At 34.7% G+C, this 22559-nt stretch overlaps 1 protein-coding gene across 1 annotated transcript in view; it reads right to left on the minus strand.

The window, feature by feature from the left end:
- BRWD1 (bromodomain and WD repeat domain containing 1) overlaps positions 1-22559 on the minus strand; it is a 119275-nt gene that overhangs the window by 54466 nt on the left and 42250 nt on the right. The window contains exons 14-20 of the mRNA XM_063078496.1: positions 22022-22172; positions 21631-21765; positions 17734-17862; positions 17333-17558; positions 12185-12370; positions 4718-4901; positions 389-482 (exon numbers count right to left, since the gene is read on the minus strand). Coding sequence (XP_062934566.1) covers positions 389-482; positions 4718-4901; positions 12185-12370; positions 17333-17558; positions 17734-17862; positions 21631-21765; positions 22022-22172 — 1105 coding nt within the window. The remainder of the gene's footprint in view (positions 1-388; positions 483-4717; positions 4902-12184; positions 12371-17332; positions 17559-17733; positions 17863-21630; positions 21766-22021; positions 22173-22559) is intronic.

Genomic DNA, 22559 nt, shown 5'->3' on the forward strand with positions numbered 1-22559 from the left:
TTCATAAATAGATAAAGCTAACCGGCAGTTTCAGAAGTCAAAATAGTTGGTTATCTTTGAAGGAGAGAGAGAAGTGATTGAGAATGAACACAAAGCGCTCTTGATGTGCTAGTAATTTTATAATTCTTGACCTGAGTGGTCATTAGACTACAGTTTTCTGGAATCCTTTAGCACTGTTCTGTACTATGTAACTTTCTTAAAGTTTTCAAACTATTCCTTCCTAATTCCTTAAGTCTACTATTTAAAATCCCAAACAGAAAACCTTAAGTAAGAAATATTTTACTTCAGAAGAAAGTTACTATTATTTTTATAAATCAAAAAGAAAACTCTAAAATTAAATTTAATTTTTAATTTGCTTATTCCTAAGAAAACAGAATTTAGGTTTTACCATTTGTGAGAGCTGGAAAGTCTTCCTTTTTCTTCCTATTATATAAAGATTTCTTTCCTCTTCACCTTTCTCTATTCGGAAGTCTTCCAATTTCCTACAAATTTAAATACCCACTCGTATTAGTTAACTGAACTGATGGATAACTAAGAAATATAAAGAACAAAAATTAATCATGATTCTAGAAATCATAAGTTTATATACTTTTAAAATCAATATACAAAATTCCTGAAGTTAAAACAAAACTTTTTAGAAAATTTAATATGAATAAATAGAAATCTCAGAGGTAGCTAAGACATCCTATTTTTCATATTTAACACAAAAATATCCATTCATTTGTACTCTGACTGGCACTACTGGAATCAATTTAAACAGGATGTACCATATTAGCTACTCAAAATGTTCCCATAATTGTCTAAGATTACAATTTTTTTTCTCTAAAGAGCAGAGTGCTCTTCCAAATTTATCATGTTTATAAATGTTTTATTATTTACAGAAGTAGCAATGTTACTAGTTTTTCTAACCACCTTTATTTCATTCAGATGATACAACCGAAGATAATGTTGTTGTGACCAATTTCCAAGCAAAAGACCTGCCACCATGAGGAAGATACTTAAGATCATTTTTATTTTCTGTGGGAAAAGACTGAACATCCCTTTTCTCCAATTTGAACATTACTGAAAACACGTGGCTTTATGTTTTTGTTCCCTTTAACATCCCACTGGAAAAAGTTTCAAGACTGACGTGTTGGCCATGCTCCAAGATACAACTGGACACGCGACTAAGTATAAGTACAAATGCTTTAAGGACAAAAACTGATTTATAAGGAAACCACTTTTTTCTCTAGGTACATCTGCAGCCCACACAGATTACAGTGGATTATTATTCTATCCTCAAAGGATTTCTAAATCAGACAACCGTTTATAAGAAGTTGTCAACTGCACCACTTTTAGGTGAATTTAAGGAACAGTATACAGTACGTATAATGAGGTTTTTCACTTACAGCCAAATGAAATTCCTACCTGTTATTTGTATATTTCCCTTTGATAATGAAACACTGTATACAATTCTTTCTCAATCAATAAAGCAATGTACACTCAAGGCTCTCATAGGCGTCATTTTCAACTGTGTGTAATTCTACTCCTAATGAAGATGATGAGCTAAGAAGGGTGGTATTATAAAAGATAAAATACTGTATATGCAATTCATTCACACTTTTAGAATGTGATGAAAGAATTAAAGTAGGTTCCCAAACAATCTCTGCGTTGTGTTGAGCCTCATGACCTCAGTGTGAACATCTTGTTCTTAAGAAAAGGATAAAACGTGCCTAGGGCTGGAACACACTGATTAATGCATAATTTGTGTGAAAGCAGTCAATAGCATGAAGCATGAAGATTCTTTGCTCAAAACTGCACAAAGACATTTTCAACTTTCTGATGTAACTTGTAACCAATGACTGTAACTTCTGTATTTGGCCCGCCAATGAGAATGGAATAACTCCACTCTGTGATGGTCCCCTCCACTCTGTAACCTTCCCTTTAAAATCTTTGTTCTTTGTAACAGGCTCCCAGAGCAATTCCCAACTCTGTTGGCTGGTGTTTTCCCGACTATATCCTCACATTTTGCTCCCAATAAACTTTATGAAATTATTTTGCCTTGACAGCCTGAATTTCTGTCAACAAATGAATAGAATTTCTACTATAACTGGATCAAGACAAACTACATGCATGAACACTAGCACCAAGAAGAATTACCTCTACTGGGAAGCAACACTATGTGCTCATAGCTCTGAACAGTAAGGTCATTTATGTTCACACTTTTATCTATTACCTAAGTTCTTCAGAACAGACACCTCATAATTTTATAGTAAGAAAAAAAATTTTTTTTTTTTTTTTTTTTTAAAAAAGATGACCGGTGAGGGGATCTCAACCCTTGGCTTGGTGTTGTCAGCACCATGCTCAGCCAGTGAGCAAACCGGCCATCCCTATATAGGATCCGAACCCGTGGCCTTGGTGTTATCAACACCACACTCTACCGAGTGAGCCACGGGCCGGCCCGTAAGAAAAATTTTTAAATTCTCTTCATCCTAAACAGTTATGCAAAATTTGTGGTTGTTTCCACTACAGAGATTATTATCAAGGGCACTGATCACTACTCTCTTAATCAGTATCTCCTTCATACAATCCAAGGTCAACTTTATTTTAGAATACAACATAAGAGAGCAAAGCTATGCTCTTTGTGAAAATTATATTGTGGCAGACAGCTAGCTGACTCACAAAATCCATTCTCTTTTTCTTCCTTACAGATTCCAAATTTTTATCTAGACTCTTTGCTGTCCCCAATAATAACTGTTATTAACTAGCCTCCTCGTTACCTTAGTATGGCCAAATGACAACATTCTGGTTAATGAGTTATGAGCAAAAATGCCATGTGGCTGCTTAAAAGAAGTTCCCTCATCTAGAAATGCCTGTTATATCTTCTGCCTATCTTCCTTCTTCTGTCCTAAATCTCAACTTACATCACAGATAAAGATACATGATGGCTAGAGCTTCAGCAGCTATCTTGGGCCTTTGAGGTGACGTTAAGACTGAAAGCCAAGCTATAAGACAGGGATCAGAAACAGGAATCTAAATCCCTGGTTAACTGTAGAACCACGATTCCAGGCTTATATGTCCAGTCTTCCTTTAGGTAAGAAAATAAATGCTTGTTAAGGAACTATTCTTCATGTCTTTCTCTGCTGATACCTCCTTGACAATGAAAAGTACCTCAAAAATGACCCTCTAGGTTCTGATAACCATGAAACTCTGATGCAAATTTTAAAATTAATTATAATTATTATTAATTAAAACACTGACTGGGTATTTGCTTATACTGAGGAGTCTGGGTTTTTCTTAAGGTATGGAAGTGGCATACTATATACATGATAGTGATTTTCTGTATTTCTTATCATAATTCCATATTTTGCTTTTCACTATATTTTATTGTGTACATATAAAAACCTTCTCAACTTCATTGTAAAATGTAAGTGCTACCCAGTACTACTCCACCAATCACTGAAACTCTTCTGGCTAAACACATGAAAGAAACACTTTTATAAAATTATATTCAAGGTATTAGTTGTCATAAAACACAGACATAACAGAACACTGAAACACTTTAGATACCACTGAAAAAAGTATTTGCTGCCTCCATTTCAATGATAATTCAAAAATCAGTACAAGTCAGTTGCAAGGAAGACCCCTATTGCCCAGACTGTAATTATAAAAAATTATTTCTCACTAAAAGAAAACAAAAACAGGGCTGCTTAAGAGAAAAGACAAAACTGATTACAGATCTAGGTCAAGAAACTTACAAAATGAACATCTTGCCATGCCAGATAGCATGGATGCTACGCAAGATCACTACCAGTCATTTCCATCTCTGGCCAGAGATGAAACAATTTAAATATCAATAAGAAACACCAGAAATAAGTTAAATCCCAACAGTGTGATTTATACACAGAAACACACACACATATACACAAATTGGTCACAGCTGAAAGATGAAAAAGAATAAATCTTTATTTTGAAGGTAAATAAATCAAAAGAATTGCGCATCTACACCCTGCTTTTGTAAGTACATACAAACTTTACTACTGGATAATGAAATTTGGGTAAATTTTTTTTTTCAAAGTAGCAAATGATGAAGCTTTGATAGCGATGAATACCTGATACCTGATGAATTACTGAATCTAGACATTAAGCATAGTTACTAACATCATAAAAAGGGAGACTAGCTATTAGGTGTTCCTTCTGATAGAATTATACCATTTATGAAACAGTCTTGCAAAAAACTAATCACGTTTATTACTTTAAAACAACTGGAAACTGAATCACTGACTAGGTACTTGGTTATGCTGAGGAATTTATTTTTTAAGGTATGGTAGTGGCATCATGGTTACATTTTAAGACAATTCCTTATCTTTTAGAAATACGTACTGAAACACCTATGGACAAACTGATATTAAGTCTGGGATTTCTTTCAAAATAATACTAAAAAGAGATAAGTAGGTATTTGTGTAGATGAAACAAGACTGGTTTGCTCACTTCGGCAGCACATATACTAAAACTGAAACAATATAGAGAAAAAAATTAGCAATGAAAAATTTACCACAGTAAAAAAGTTAGACAATAATTTTCACATTTTCCTACCACAATTAAAACAGATGCCCACCCATTACTAAAATATATTTATACGATTATTTACACAACTACTGAATAAAAGATGTGTAAATAATAATGTGAATATATTTGCATAGATAGAAACAATATAAATAGATATCCTAAAACAAACCTAAATATGCCTAGTGGTACCTCTGGTACAACCACTCTTCGCTTCCAAGCCTGCAGGTCACGTTCGGTAGCAATCTGACTACGTGGAGCATTTTGATGCATCTGACGAACACCTTCAACTTGTCCACTACGACGCAGACCAATATTTGGAGGAGACTGGATGTCTAAGCTTAGTCTTCTAAAACCTAAGAAAAAATTATCAAGAAATGATTCCAAAACAATTTTAAACTAATATGCATTTAAGATGTAACAAGCATACATTTCTCTTTCTAAGATACACACCAAAAGTAAAGAAATAAAAGGATCTACTGAAAAAACTTTAAGGAAAAAAAAACAATGTGACTAAGATCAAAATATAGAATACTGAACAAATATTGTTTTAATTTCCACTAAACTTTCTGAAACTGTAAAATGTATAAACATTTCCATTATGTTATATTTGCATTCCTAAAAACCTTGCCTTCTTCAAAACTGCACCCTAAAAGAGTCTCTTGAAAAAATTAGCGTTGAAGACAGACTCCTCAAATTGAGAAGAGCTCTAACGACATTAATTGTGACTCTCAAGAAATAGTGCCACCCAGGCAGAGAGCTGCCAAAGTGGATGGATATTAAAGAATTCACACAAATGAAATATTGTGGGGAAATGCTGGCAGCACTTGAACTAAGCAAAGCAAGTGGGTGATGAGGCAATGCAAACAACAGGACTGCCACTAAGGTGGGCACAGGAGAGAGGGCGACCTCCACAAGCTTGAAGGCACAGAAGCTAAACACAGGCCTCTAGGAAGGCCAGTCTTAAAATACAGGGTGAGAGGGCTCCTCCGATTAATGCTACAGAAAAACTGAAGGTTATATCCTTTCCTGTGGGAGGCTATCACATTCTACTCCGGCTATGCCACCTCTCCTTGCCTAAGGAAAAATACACATGAGTGAACACAACTTCTGCCTTCTTCAATGAACAAATTCTATTTACCAAATATAAACTAATCTGCATTACAGAACACACACTGAAGACGTTCCTGTGAAACAACAGGCACGAGCCCTTCACAGGTACCGGTGTTATGAGAAAACTTTTCTAGATTAAAAGAGACAAAATAGTTAAATGCAACAAGCAAGGCTTAATTAAATCCTAAATTTTTAAAAAGCCACAAAGAAGGACAACATTGGGAAAACGGGGGAAATGTGAAATGAGGACTATAAATTAGACATCAGTACAAGGGTGTCTTCAAAAAGTTCATGGAAAATGGAAATAATGAAAAAACTATGCAAGGATTGCCTTTTTCTTTTTTTTTTTGCACCAAAAGTCAGTATACACTAACTTGTTACAACATGTCTGAACAGGATCTCGTTTGACACCAAGAAAGATAAGACAACAGTTTGAAAACAGCCCCTATCAGAGCAACATGAATTCTGCTAAATTGAAGCAAAAACAAACACCAAATTTATGGTGAAGTCTGGGTAGAAGAATGATGAAACCACTGATGTTTACAAAAAGTTTATGGGTACAATGCCCCAAAGAAATCAGGATTTTTTAATCTCTTAATTCCATTTTTCCAAGAACTTCAAGTCCCCTCATATTGCATCAATATAAAGTTTGTTAAGTGTAATCATGGTTACATAAGTATGATTATGTAAGACAATGTCCCTGGTTTTTGAAGATATAGAATGAAGCATTAAGGTATAAAGTGTTACAAGTCTTCAATTTACAAAAGCTTCAGGGAAAAAACATACAGAAAAAAGTGAGACATCTCAAATGGTTCCTCTTACACAATTCTGATTGAAAAATTACAAGCATACTTTTTGCTCGATGGGTGCCCAAATTGTTATACCCAGATCAGCTGCAGACAAGAGCAGAGCCTTTGATGGAAATTTCTAACAAGTGAGATCAAGATCCTGAAGCATTTCTTGGAAGAATTATAACAGGAGATGAAATGGGTTTACCAGTATGATCCTAAAGACAAAGCACAATCAAAGCCACGGCTACCAAGAGGGAGAAGTGGTCCAGTCAAAGTAAAAGCAGACTGGTTAAGAGCAAAGGTCATGGCAAGGCATTTTGCTCTGGAGCGCCGAGCCTGTGGCGCACTTGGTAGAGTGCTGCGCTGGGAGCGCGGCGGCGCTCCCGCCGCGGGTTCGGATCCTATATAGGACTGACCGGTGCACTCACTGGCTGAGTGCCGGTCACGAAAAAACGACAAAAAAAAAAAAAAAAAAAGACTCTGGAGGGCCAAAGAACGGTTAACATTAGCTTATTATGAGAGCATCTTGAGAAAGTTAGCCAAAGCTTTACCAGAGAAATGTCCAGGAAAGCTACATCAGAGAGTCCTCCTCCACCACCACAATACTCCTAACTCGTATTCCTCTCATCAAACAAGGGCAATTTTGCAAGAGTACCAGTGAGAAATCATTAGACATCCACCTTACTGTCTTGATTGGTTCCTTCTGACCTGTGTTTCCTAATTTTAAAAAATCTTTAAAGGACACCCATTTTTCTTCAGTTAATAATATGAAAAAGACTGCGTTGACATGGTTAAATTCCCAGGATCCTCAGAGTTCTAAAGAATGAACTAAATGACTGGTATCATCACTTACAAAAGTGTCTTGAAATTGATGGACCTTATGTTGAGAAATAAAGTCTATATTTTTTATTTTTATCTCTTAATTCCATTTTCCATGAACTTTTAAAAATCCCCTTGTACAAAGTTTGTTGAGTGTAATCATTACAGTATGGTTATGTGAGAGAATGTCCCTGGTTCTTGGAAAACACAGAATGAAGGATTGAGGTATAAAGTGTCACAAGTTTTCAACTTACTCACAAAAGCTTCAGGAAAAAAACATACAAGAGTATTTGTGTATGTGTGTACAGAATGAGATAAAGCAAATGTAGCAAAATAATGAATCTAGGTAAAGTGTACATAAGTGTTCATTGTGTTATCCTTTCAACTTTTCTACAGAATTAACTTTTTTTCAAAATAAATACTGGCCAAAATAAACTGTAAGTTTAAGAGAAAAAAACCTTAATTTCTCATACTAACTTTTATCGTCCTAGTCAATAGACAGCATGACTTCATCAAAAATTTTTTTAATTCATCTGTGAGGTCTTGGTCTTTAAAAGTTCTTACAGCTCTGCCAGCCCAAGGAAAAGGAATCAGGCAAAATAAACTCAAACCTACAAGTTTAAGAAGATTTTGTACACCATTTAACAATATTTCTATCTACCATTCCATACAATTCAACAAAATAATTTTAAAAACATAAAAATTACCATCTTTGTGTTCTAGCAATGTAATGTGAAAAACTTCCCTCCACAGACACCTCGAAATGTGTGATAAAACCCAAGGGCTTGAATTTTAATGCACATATGGAAAGGCCTTGGTCCTATCAGGCACACAGCTGTAAATGAGAAATAGCCACCTAGCACCCCAAAAAACCAGAATCTTTGGAGTGCTATACCCTAGACAAAATTCTAGTCCACTTATCAGCAGAAGTAGATGATTAGACAACTTGTCTATCTCAGCCTGAATCCAGATAACAGGAGGACCCTTCCCTAGGAATTCATAAACACCAGCCTATACCTCATCTGGGTTGGCGGGTTCAAATTTATATTATCCATATGTCCCTGTGACCTTATGTTCTAGAGATCTTGGTTCCAGAGGGAGGAACCCGCATCATCAGGAAATAAAAATGACCCCACTGAAGTGGAAGTTAAGACCGCCACCTGGCCACTTTGGGCTCATCGTGCCTCTGAGTTAACTGGCTAAGAAAGTAGTCTTGGTGTTGGCTGGCATGACTGACCCAGACTACCAAGGGGAAGCTGGACTAGTACTTCACAATAGAGGTAAGGAAGATTATGTCTGAAATACAGAAGATTCCTTAGGGCGTCTCTTAGTACTGCTGTGCCCTATAATTAAGGTCAATGGAAAATTATAACAACCAAATCCAGGCAAGACCATGAATGGCCCAGACTCTTCAGGGATGAAGGTATGGGTCACTCCACCAGGTAAAGAACCACGACCCGCTGAGGTGCTCACTGAAAGCAAAGGGAATACAGCATAGATAGTAGAAGAAGGTAGTTATAAATACCAGCTTCAACCATGTAACCAGTTACAGAAACAAGAATTGTAATTATCCTCCATATTGTGTTAAGAATATGTCTCTGTGTATGTATACCATACATATATTAATTAAGCAGTTATCTTTTTGTTCCTCTTATTTTTTATCATGTACCATGAGACTTACTGACTTTATATCAGCACTTAAATACTGTTAACTTTATTTACATCATAGTATTTGCATTTAAGTCATGGGATATTGGCAGAAGAGTAAATATCATCTAAGGACTTTACCTCCTCTCCTGGCAAAGGGATTAATGTGTTTTCGGTTGTACGTGGGATAGCTGCAACATTAGGCGAAACTATTAACATCATTGGCCCATTTGAAGATTAAGTATGATTTAAGGAGATAGTATGGACACCAAGTTGACAAGGAGTGGAACTATGAAGGTTAATTTTAGGTGTCAACTTGATTAGACTAAGGAATGCCAAGAAACCAGGTAAAGCAATCTTTTTAGAGCCTGAATGGACTGGGTGGGCAAGATCTGCCTTCAGTATGGGCAGGAACCATCCAATCTACTGGAGATGGGATACACTCTTCTCTCTTGTCCATTGACATCAGATCTTGAGACTCTTCAGCTTTTGGGTTCCAGGACTTACACCAAGGACACCATTGGCTTCCCTGGTTTTGAGGCCTTCAGACTTAAACTAAGCCTTGCTACCAGCATCCAGTTTGGGAGCAGCCTATCATGGGACCATTCATTCTTCACAATCATTTGAGCTAATTTCTCTAATAAGATCCCTCTCATATAATTATAACATACCCTACTGATTCTGGAGAACCTTGACTAATACACCATGTGATCCCAAAACTACAAACATGGTAAGTTAAAGAACTGGTCCTTGCAGGACCTGTATATCATAATGCCATCTTCCACCAAAGTTATTTTCCATGCAGTGATCACATCTTTGGAGTAGCCTGATTTTTGTTCTTTTCAGTAAAGGCAATTTGTCAGATATCTAATTCACTGTTTTATAAAGCTTCTTACATAAATAAAGTCAAATATTATAGAACATATTTTTCTATTAAAAAAAAAAACAAAAAAAAACCATGCTGGTGATAACGTTGGGTACCTTTACAGAACCATTTATAAAGCCATTCTGGAAAGATAAGCCCTCAACTTTGGCTGTACATCATTCCCACTAATAATTTCCTTCTAAAGATAAGCTCATTATCTAAAACAACACACAATGATAAACAGCAGTATGCAAAGATATGTAACAATATAGGGTTAAGCTTCCCAAAGAACTTCAGATAAGAAATGTGATAAACACTGTAAAATAAATAACATATGGGGCAAAAGAAAAATACATATATATATATATATATATAAAAAAAACCAAAAATATACAGACAAAGTCAGTGATACAGCAAAATTTCAAATCAAGATTGTATTACCACTTGACGTCTATTCAAATGGCAAAAATCAAGAAACTAAAACCACCAAATATTGAAGAAGTGAATCAACAGCATCCTTTATGTACTGCTGGTGAGAATGTAAATTGTACAACCTCTGTGGACAATAGTTTGGCACAATCAAGCTGAAAGCTCATATAGCTATATTTAGCATTTCCACTCCTAGATTAATATTCATACAAGGTCAAGGGTTCGGATACCCTTACCAGTCAGCAGCAAAAAAATAAACAAACTTCATGTGAAATTCTTTCAAATATATACAAGACACATACAAGATTGTAGTAGCATTTTTGTTTGTGATCAGCAAAACCTTAAAATAACCCAAATGCCCATTGAAAGAATAAATAAAATTGGATATATTCATACAATGGGATAATGCACACCAATCGAAATGAATCTTATACAACAGTAGAGAAATCTTAGAAATATTATGTGAAAAAAGTCCCAAATGAATACAAACAACCCAGTAACCTTTTAATAGAGTTAGAAAACAAATGCTTTTTAGTAATGCATATAGGAACATAAAAACTATGTTTTTTTAAAGGCAAAGGAAGGACCTACATAAGATTTAGGATAATTGTTACCTAGGGAGAGGGAAGCCAATGAAGATCACGTGAACAGATGTAGGTTATCATCATGATTTAAAACAAATAAAAGAAGACATGTGTAAACCAACGATAAAAATATGTCATGAACAAAGGATTGATTAACCTAATTCTGTGCACCTGTTCAAAATAATTCACTATATAAAAAGAAGTAAAACTTAAGGCATTAGGCATAACTTTTAAAGTTAAATTTGAAAGACAACCAATACAACTTCTATTCATAATAGAAATATAAATTCAAAGGGCCGAGCCCGTGGCGCACTCGGGAGAGTGCGGCGCTGGGAGCGCGTCGACGCTCCCGCCACGGGTTCGGATCCTATATAGGAATGGCTGGTGCACTCACTGGCTGAGTACCGGTCACGAAAAAGACAAAAAAAAAAAAAAAAAAAGAAAGAAAGAAATATAAATTCAAAGACCAGTTAAATGCCCAACTGGATGAAGAAAGAGAGACCAAGAGTGGCAGAGCAGACAGATCTGAAGAAGCTATCCAGAGCACAGCACTAAGTGATAAAGAGATAAGAAATAAAGTAATCCTGGGCAAGTATATTTTAAATGGCTTTCTCCTCCAAATAAAAGCATACATTCCTTGGCTATAAAGTAATTTGCTCAAAGTAGATTTCAGTAAAATATATTATTTTCCCACTAGTTGCCATTACAAAATAAAAATTAAGAGTCTACATAAAAGAAAAGGCAAATTCTCTAAAAGGCAAGTAAGCAGAAACATTTGACAAAAAAAAAAGTGTTTAAAGCAGATATTTAAATTCGTGGCTGCATACCCCAGACAGGTGAGATATTGGCAGGGATTGCCTTTGTGGCACTGCTGGGATTTTATGGCATTGGTCTCTAACCTGCAGCAGGTACCTTTCCGGAGGTGAGTTTTCATTTACATTGTTATTGCCAGTCTCCTCTACATGATTTCCACTGCCTACTGCTACATCTCATTACCAAAGACTTAGCACTTAAAATCAGTTGAAGCCTTCTGATTCAGTAAGAAAAATTAGTACTCTACTCAATTCAGTTTTCAAAAATTACATATGTTAAAGCAAGGAAAAGCTAAACTGTAATTTTCCTTTAAAAAACACTTTATTTGCCCCCGTTTAATACAATCTTGTAAACTTTAAGAGCAAAAAAGGTTTCAGGAGCCTTTCATAGTAATTGAAAATCAAATGTCCATTTGTTACATCATTTTTACACCTAATAAAGCTACCTTCAGACTGTTACTTAAGTTGTAAAAATGTACTCCTTAAAGTTTTTCACACTGTATGTACTTGAGAGTACCATCATTTACTCTTCAATTTCAGTGCAACCACATTAACGTAAAATACTTCTCATATATGTACCTCTTCGGGGTGTTTCTTCCCCATTTAGAAGTCCACTTGGAAAAGTATCCTGCTCTGATACCATTCTCTGATCTTGCTGCTGCTGCAACTGTCTTATCATTCCATCAAGAACACTGGACTCTGGGCTTCGTTCACCATTATCATTGGTTTGGAGGCTTACAATTTGTTCAATCACCTCTCCATCACCTACAAGTTCAATTAATAAATATATAATCATAATATATAAGAGCAAAAAAAACAATCCAAAAAAAAAAAAAACCTTCAGTAGACTATAATTAGAAATAACTGTCAGAATTCCTCTTTCCAAAAAATTATCAATTAGAAAAGATAACCTCCACATTAATAACTAAGTCAGAGAAAAGATTTAAAGCAAACAAAACCCTTCGTTTACAGTACTGACTACTATAAAAAACTCAACACGGCCTTTGAAATTCCTGGAAGTGAGAACACAGAAACATTTCTGTAAAGCTTTATTTTGCTGTTTCACACTAAAGCCCCTCATTTATACAAGATATATTTCACTAAAATCTTTTTTCCCAGAGTCTCTGAGGGTGATTTCTGATGTGGAGAAAAACAGTGACATTTAAGTTCTTCTCTGTCTCATGAAAGGAAAAAGAGGGAGGAGTAAGACCTTTGAGGTCTTCAACGAAAGCCAATTCTAGCTCTCCTCCTGGCCCAAGAGTCCTGAAAGGGCACACACAGTTGATGGAGGTAGTAACACATGGCTCTACAAGTAGGCTTAAATTACTCTACCTCTTAGGTATGTTTTTAGCATAGCCAACACCTATAATTCTTACTTCAAGGACAGAATCAAATTTAAGTGTCTTTGTTTCTTTATTTTTCAAATAATGCATTTTCAGAGAGATTAAATAGGTTCATAATTAGCATTAATGGAAAAAAGTGTTAGATGGTTGTGGTCTGGAATTATTGTCTAAATATTAACATTTTCATGCAAATAATTCCTTTTAAATCCTCCCACCATAAGATACAACTTTGAACATAATCAATATATATGACAACTCCCCTACTTACTCCCACCCACTCATAAGCAGAATCCTAAAACAATGAAATTAATAAAGTATTAATCAAAAGTAATGCAAAGATATAACTAGTCACCACAGTAACAGATCCAGAAACTGAAAAGACTCATATAGAATTATAGGAGGGAAAAAAAACACTTCCATCCTACTACTTGAGTTAGATTCCCTTATATTTCACTGATAACATCTTCATTTTACTATGGAAATTTAATGAAGAACATAAGCACTAAATGTTGTAACTTAGACTTAAAAAACAAAACACCAAAAAAAAAAAAAAAACACTAAATTTTGTTGATCATTTTCAAAAAATGAGCTGAAAAAGAAGTGGAGCCTTAATCTAAAAACATAAATTTTAATTAGAACTAGGTATAACTTAAAATTCCTAAGATCACAACACGGAACCAAAGGGAAAGCAGCAAAAAAGATTTCTAATCCTCACCTCTCCCCGCCCCCCAAAAAATCTAGGTCTACATAACTTTTCTTCCATAGCACATAATACTTAACTTTTCAAATATCACAATGATAAATTTGGCATAATGCAATCAATACTGAAATATTAAAGGAAGGTTTCCACTCATGAAAACTTAAGTTATACAGGAACTGCCATTCCAACAACAACACTGGAAAAAGTACAACATACAAAAACAAGGGCTTTCAGACATTGAACGACAGGCAGTATAGGACTGTGATCCCTGAGAGAAGGGAAACAATGGAGGCAAACCCTCTGAAAGCTCCAGGTTATTGAACAAAAAATGGAACCCAAACAGCATCTACAGGTTTGAATTAAGGAGACACAGATCAGGGCCAGCCCGTGGCTCACTTGGGAGAGTGTGCTGCTGACAACACCAAGTCAAGGGTTAAGATCCCCTTACCAATCATCTTTAAAAAAAAAAAAAAAAAAAAAAAAAAAGGAGACCTAGGTCAGAGTTTGAGGGGAGAAGGGAAACACTAAAATATGCAGGGTTGAATATCAGAAGAATGAAGTGCACAGAAAGCTCCAAGAGATCTACAGTGAAGTCCGATCAATTCTTTGACTGAATACAGATACGTGTATCTGCTGGAGAAGAAACATGAAAAGGCAGTATGTCCAAAAATTCCCAAAGCTCCCATAGGACTAGAAACAGCTCAAGTTCCCACCAGCCAGAATAGAGACCTCATAATATGCAGCAGAAATGCTTTAATGCATACTTCCAATTTTAACACCCAGAATATTAAAAAGACATAATCAAGTGCAAAGCAGTGAAGAATACAGTAACTGTTAGTAGTTTGGTGCCAAGGCCTTGATTTGCTAAGGTGCCAGAATTTTCACCCACCCACGTTTCTGCTCCAGCAGTGCAAAGCAAACACTGAAAAAAAAGTTAAATAATTCTCAGTATTGGTATGAAGACAGTTAATAGCTGCAGACTTCATAAAAGGTTGCAGATACACCTATGGGTCTACAAACCACATATTGACAATTCCTGCCCTAGAGCAATCATTAAAAATAAAACAAAGAAGAACTGTTAAAAAGACATTAGTGGAAATAATATGGAACACTAAAAAATAATCCCAAAGAAGGCAGGGAAAAAAAGGGGAAAAGGTACAAAGAACAGAAAGGATAAAGAGAAAACAAAAATATGGTAGATTCAAACCTGATCTACCAATATTACTAACAATATTAAATATAAATCGTCTACACATTTCAATTAAAAGATTTTCACATTGGATATATTACCTGTTAGAAACCTACTTTAAATAAAAAAATACAGATAGGTTAGAAGTAAAGAATTGAAAAAGATATGCCATGCCAACACTAACCAAAAAAAGTTTGACTGGCTATAATCAATATAAAACAAAATAGCCATCCAAATAAGAAATCTTTCCAGATATAATGAAGAACATTTCAAAATGATGAAAGCATTAATTCATCAACAGGACAAACAATCTTAAGTATGTATACACCTAATGAGCAAGCTTTAAAATACATAAGGTAAGGGCCGACCCCGTGGCGCACTCGGGTGAGTGCGGCGCTGGGAGCGCAGCGACACTCCTGCCGCGGGTTCGGATCCTATATAGAAATGGCCGGTGTGCTCCCTGGCTGAGTACCCAGGTCACGAAAAAGACCAAAAAAAAAAAAAAAAAATACATAAGGTAAAAACTGACAGAAATGAAGAGAAAAATAAGACAAATCCACATTACAGTTGGATATTTTAACCCTCGTAATAGCCCCAAACTGGAAACAAGCTAAATGTCCTTCAACTGTCAGTGAATAAATAAATGATAGTATATCCACACATCCTGTGGGACACTATCAATAATCAGAAACAAACTACTGATATATGCAACAACATGAATGAATCTCAAAAGCATCATGCTAAGTGAAAGAAGCCAGAAACAAAAGACTACTACTACTGCACGATTCCATTTATGTAAAATTTCTTTAAAAGGCAAAATTGAAGTGACAGATAAGTGGTTACAAGGAACTGGAAGAAGGGAGAGGATTGACTCCAAACAGGCCCAGGGAACTTTCTGGGGCAGTAGAATGTGGTGGTGGTTACATGCTTGTTTAACATTTGTCAAAACGTATTTGAAAATGATAAATGTATGCACTGATGGATACCCCAATAACCCTGATTTGAACAGTATACATTGTATACATGTATCAAAGTATCACAGGTACCCCATAAATATGTACAATTATTATTTATCAATAATTTTTTTAAATGCATTTGTACACAGAATCGATGAATTTTGTTGTATGTAAAGTATACTTCAATAAAACTAAAAAAAACCAACATCTGACATAGTAAAATAGAGTGATTTAACTGGTGATTTAGTTCCAGTAAATCAATCAACACCCAAACAAAATAGCATTTTTTTCTTTGCTTCATATCCATAGAGAGAAACACTGTTATGTATTCCTATTAACGCAAACAAAAAAGCATTCTGCAGATGGCTAGAACAGAGAAAGTACAAGACAAGCCTAGAACATCTTGTGCCAGAAAAATAAAGAAGTGCTCGAAAAATGATGGGGACTTCGGAAAGGACAGCTTGTAGAGGCTCTCAAGAGTCAAATCTAAGGATAATATAAGCAACAAAATGACAGTAATGGATTATAATCTCTCTGAAAATGCATTATTTGAAAAATAAAGAAACAATTATAACATAAACAGTATATAACAACCCATAAATCCATACTAAAACTTGAACCACATCAATAAATAAAAGGGAGAGTAACAGACATGATAAAACACAGGTGCAATTGTGATGGAGTTTTGAAAATAACCATTTCACAACCTTCATAGTAACAACTGATTCAGGTAAAAACTATCAATGGACCCTAAAACTTGTGTATAAAAGTTTGACAAGAAACAGGGTGTTTACATTATCTTACCACAAATTACTATTACAAACAGAAAAACAGTAATGAAGGGGAGAAACTTGGCAAACACTACCTTAACCAAGTGTTCAAAGACAACATTACCAATAATTGGACAAACCAGAATCATAAGCATTTGATGTGATGCTCCAAAAAGACTACAACATCGTTTATGTTGTATTCTGTCAAAAATGCGTAACCTAAACCTAATGAAGATATAAATAACCCAAACTGAGGCATTCTACAAAATTCCTGGCCTATACTCTTCAAATATGTTAATATCATGAAAGTCAAAAACTAAGAACCTGCTCCAGATTAAAGGAGATTAAGGAAATATGACAATTAAATTGCATGTGCGATCCCAAACTGAAATTAGGGGAGAACAAAAAAAGCTGTAACAGATGTTATTACAGCTGGCGAAATCAAATTACATACTGTAGATTTGAGAATAGTACTATTTAAGTGTTAAATGTCCATAGTTATGTAAGAGATTATCACTCTTAGAAAATACATATTAAAGTACTTAGGGGTAAATAGGGTATAAGGTCCAGAACTTAAGTCTCGAATGGCTCAAAACAATATATACAGAGAAAGAGAAAATGAAAAAAAAAAAAAAAAAAAACAAATATTGCAAAGTATTAATGATTTGTGAATCTAAAGGTATAGGAGTTCTTTGTATTAGTCTTTAAATTCTTCAAATAAACAGCTTAAAAAAAAAAAAAAAAAAAAAAAAACAAAGACTGCACTTACTAGTTGCCACATAGCCTAGCTGTGGAACCAAATGTTCATCTGAAGAATTTTCTCGGCCTGGTACTAGTCTCTGATACTTAGTTGGATGAGGGTTTCCATCTACATCTACCAAAAATGGTGGAGGCATAAGATGAGGCGCCTGCTGAGTTTGCTCATCTAAGACGTAATTATTAGAATCTCTAATCAGTGGGCGATAGTCAGTATGGAAGAACATCTGATCAGGAATCTAGAAAAATGAAGTTCATAGGACATTTTGAAGTTTATACATATTAAAGAAAACATATTAAATAGTTAATTAAAATTAGAAGAACAAGGAAATCAAATTGGTACAGCTAACCTATTTCCAAAACATCCCTCATAATTATTTCTTTCACATGCTACAAGAAAGCATTAAAAATGACCTTTTCATATGGTTTGCTGCATCCAAAACCAAATATCAGAAGATGCCCATGAGAATCTGTACAGGCAAAATGCTGTCCGTCCTGTGAAAACTTACAGTCAAACACAGCTCCATGTCCTTGTCCTTCAATCTAGGAAACCCAGAGAGAAAAAAGTTAGGAATAAGTCTATGAAAGTGCTTTTGCTATATAAACTTTTAAAATGCAGATAACCTGCTACAATATATCCCTTCTGAAAAAAAATTTTTAAATGAATTTTACATTAAGAACATACATCAATAATCAGAAAACAGAATTCATCTTACATAACACTTTCTTAGAAAAAGATCTTGAAAGATCTTCTAAGCATCAGTTTTCCAAATGATCAAATGAAGCTCATAAACCAATCAAGTGAAACTTTCTCTACTTCTCACAAGTGAATGACAAGCAGTTTCATAAACTTTTGTTTTAATGTATAATAAAAGGCTAATAAACTACTAGTAAATAAGAAAAAGATAAACAAAGTTCGGCATTACTGAAATAACTGACCACCATGCAAAAGTTGGCAATGCTGCAAATCTCAAGGGTACATATGTAAATGCCTACAGCTACCTTTACTGCAAACAACCACAGATTTCAGGTAGGATGCTCTAAGTGCCTCATGAAGCATATCTTAAATAAATTACTTTTAAACTGTTTTATTCTTCCTTTTTAGCTGTAAATGTTATTAGTTTAGCATTATCAATTTACAGTTAAGTTAGCTGTTTGGTTAACTCTACAGTGTACAACTATGCATACTTGTTGTCTGGGCCTGTAACTTTCGAACAACTCAACTTTAAGCCAAGTGTGTTCAGTGTTGGAAAAATGAACTATCCACCCACTAACTGCCAAAGCAAACTCACATTTATGGCCAAATAAATCACTGCTTAGAAAGTTACCCTTCATTACTGCTATACTGTACATGAATGGGAGCCAATTAGCAAACGTGGAATAAATACAGTTAACTGGGATATATACGGAACTGCTGAAGAAGATAATACGTATAATGTTTGTATTCTCTCGTAACATAAAAAGAAATGTATTTTTTCTCAAACTGACTGCTAAAACATGGGAACACAGATTCACCCACATGCACCACTGGCCTACTAGGGCCTCCAGTCTTAATAAAGTAGACGCAAGTGGGGAGAGAGTAGTGAGAGCCCAAAGCTGGCAAGGTTAAGATGGTGTTAGTTACTCCTTTTGCCATACATGTGGACCTCATTACACCAAAAGCTTTTCCAGGGATACTTGCAAAGAAGAAAGTTTCCCGAGAGAGCAAACCTATCTAAGCACGGCAAGCCAGACTTTGGTTTTGAAGTGTAATTTGATGATTCCTACTTAATGATTACTGACAAAATGCAACCTGCAACTGCGCCTGGAGAACAATTCAATATCACACTGAAGTTTCTTATGTATTTATAAAATACTGTTCTGTTAGAAATTGAAAACCCTGCATAATTTGTCTAGCATTAAAGAATTAAGAGCCTCTCAGCTGAGCAGTGAAAATAAGGAGAACTCAGTATACAGGGCCAATTTATGGTGTCCGACTAGAAAGAAGACTATCATTGCCCACTTGAGACTTCTCAGATTATTCTTTGGATTAGAGACTGTTCAGCTCATATTCCATTTAAAGCCTGAACTAATGTAGTTTTTGTTATGACAAGTTAAATTCAGGATGTAATAGTCTTATTGTGTTTTAAAAGATAATTAAGGACACTGATGAATCCAATAAATTTTGAAACCACAGAAAAATTGTCCAAGGCTTAGTCCTTTTTCCAATAATTTGAACACACAGAGACACCTTTCAGAGATACCTAATTATATATTGGTAGTTTGGTCATGCTCTTTGAGATGATTTAGAGTGCATTTAATGTTAATAAGCAAAATACTGCATTTTATACTGTTAAGGAACTGTCCAGAATGAGCATATTTAAATAAAGATTTTAAGGTTAAAAAAAAACACACACATGGGAACAACATGGATTAGAATGACCTTCAGGCAAAGGTCCAAGAACCACTTATCTCTAAGCTGCCCCCAAAATTAGTTACTATGAATTAGAACTCAACATAAGTCAAGGGTATTTTCACAAAATTTATCTCACATATAAAGCCTTAACAACGTTAAAACCCTTTTACATAGTATTTCCTTCAAAATTTATCCTCAGGAAACAATCACGTACAAGGATATTCAAAGTATTATTGCTGTGAGGGCCAGCCCGTGGCTCACTTGGGAGAGTGTGGTGCTGATAGCACCAAGGCCAAGGGTTCATATCCCTATGTAGGGATGGCCAGTTAGCTCAATTGTGAGAACGTGGTACTGACAACACCAAGGCAAGGGTTAAGATCCCCTTACTGGTCATCTTTTTTTCTTTTTTTGACCAGTAAGGGGATCGCAACCCTCGGCACGGTGTGGTGTGGTCTGAACCATGCTTGAGCGTGACGGCCATCCCTATATAGAACCCGCGGCAAAAAAAAAAAAAGTATTATTGCTGTGCATTTTTAGAAATGCCTTAAATACTCAACAATAGGAAATTAACGATATAATTTACTTCCTCCCAAAACAGGCTGAATTTACTTTCCCAAATATATTTGTAAATTCTTTAAAAATATTTAAGGCTTTCAAAAGAGGTTTTTACATAAAATGAAGATTAAAAAACTAAGTTGCAAGGATTGAACTAATAAATATGAAAGGAATGATATTAGAAAATTTTCAGTGAATGCAAATATTTGTGGGTGAAAATTTGATGAACAGGACATTTACAAAAGTCTCAAAATAGCTACTGAAAAAAATTAGCCTAATAATTACCAAGAGAATAAACAATTATTTTATGTATTGGAGAAACCTGGCAGATGACACGTTAACCAAAAAAAATCACCAATAGTGCAACAAATAAATATCACGTGCCTCTTAACATGACACATGGAGAACACAATATCATTTATGTTTTATTCCATCAAAAAAATATGTAACAGAATCTCATCATAGGGCCGACCTGTGGCTCACTTGGGAGAGTGTGGTGCTGGTAACACCAAGGCCATGGGTTCGGATCCCTATACATGCATGGCTGGTTAGCTCACTTCGGAGAATGTGGTGCTGACAACACCAAATCAAGGGTTAAGATCCTCTTACCGGTAATCTTTTGAAAAAAAGGAAACAATCTCATCATGAAAAAATATTAGACAAAACTGAGGGACAGTCTATAACATTATTTGCCTATAAGCATCAAAAGTTAAAGGGCAAGAAAGAAAAAAAGAGCTGAGAAACTACTGAGGATTAAAGAAAACTAAGGAGATATAACCACTTAATGTAATATATGTGTTTGAACTGGATCTTGGTCCAAGGAGCAAAATATAGGTATAATGACAATGGAACAATTAAAAAATTTATCAATGTTAAAACTGTTGATTAATAACTGTATTGTAGTTATGTAAAAGAAATTCTAAAAATATACAACAGGATCCTAATTTGGTTCTAAAATATACATGTGCAAAATTATTTGATCCCTAGATTAAATATCTAGAGATGCTTACTGAATATTACTTTACTGATAGTTATTTTTCATTTTTATTATCAAATATTTCAATAAATTCAGTGAAAAAGTTGTTTGCATAATTACCATAACCTTGCCAATCTATACACAGACAGGCACACATGCATACACAAAAATCTACACAGATAACTTTTGAAAGTCTTTTCCTTAGATAAATCAGTTATACAGAGAATTTCATATATATGGCTGTCAGATATTTATTAGGTTTTAAATACCCTGATATCTAGAAACGAACTGCCAAAACATGCAGATCAGTTTCTGGTTAAACCTCAGAATTCAAATACTCTAAACAAATGCAAACGTACATAAAGATACACCTTACTTCACTTACCATATTAAAATAATGTTTCATCTTGGTACCTTTTGTAATATCCCATATAAATATGCTACCATCATGTCCTGCAGATAACATAATTCTGGAATCAAAGGGATGTGTCTCCAAAACAAATACTTCATCAGCATGTCCCTTTATTCAACAAAGTCATAACATTAAGGAGGGTTTACAAGTTACAATTTGAAAATTAAATACATACTGTCATCATAGTATATAAGGGCTTTTAAAAATGTATTAATGACAATAATTTATACACTATTATATTTAAACATTTCTAGTCATTTGATAATTTAAGAAAAGGAAATAACAGTATATTAACTTTACAGTTTCAAAAATAAGACTATAGTTCAAAAAATCTGATTTGTCATATTGTATAAAAACTGCCTACCAACAAGTTATGAAGCAGTTGTCCAGTATAAGAATTCCATACTTTGAGGACATGATCATTCACAGCTGTGACAACAATACTATCATTCTGATTCCAAGCTATCATTGTTACTTTGGGTTTCATAAACCTTTCCTCTTCTGAAGATAAATCCCTAACAAAAAAATACATAATGTGTAAACTCATTTGCATGGTATGCTATACAATGTATACAATCCCTCATCAATACAAAAATAAAGAAATCCAATTTATGTGCCTATTTTATCAACTCTATAGAGGATTCATCACATCTGGAGTGAGGGGATAAGTTAGAAGCAATTCAGAGATTGAATAAGGGCAGATTTTAGGACACCATTGCTACTTATAAAAACAAAGCTTTTTCTCCCTACCCCTCTTCTATTATTCTCTTCTCCTGACCCCAAACCTATTGCTTATACTTATTTTCAACTGTTTCTTTCTCTGGAGAAGACAAACATTACAGGAAGGAAAAAAGATAATTCATCTTCATATCCCCTATGTCTAGAAAAATACCTGACACACA

This window comes from Cynocephalus volans, chromosome 1, assembly GCF_027409185.1.
Source record: "Cynocephalus volans isolate mCynVol1 chromosome 1, mCynVol1.pri, whole genome shotgun sequence".
NCBI classification, from domain to species: Eukaryota; Metazoa; Chordata; class Mammalia; order Dermoptera; family Cynocephalidae; genus Cynocephalus; species Cynocephalus volans.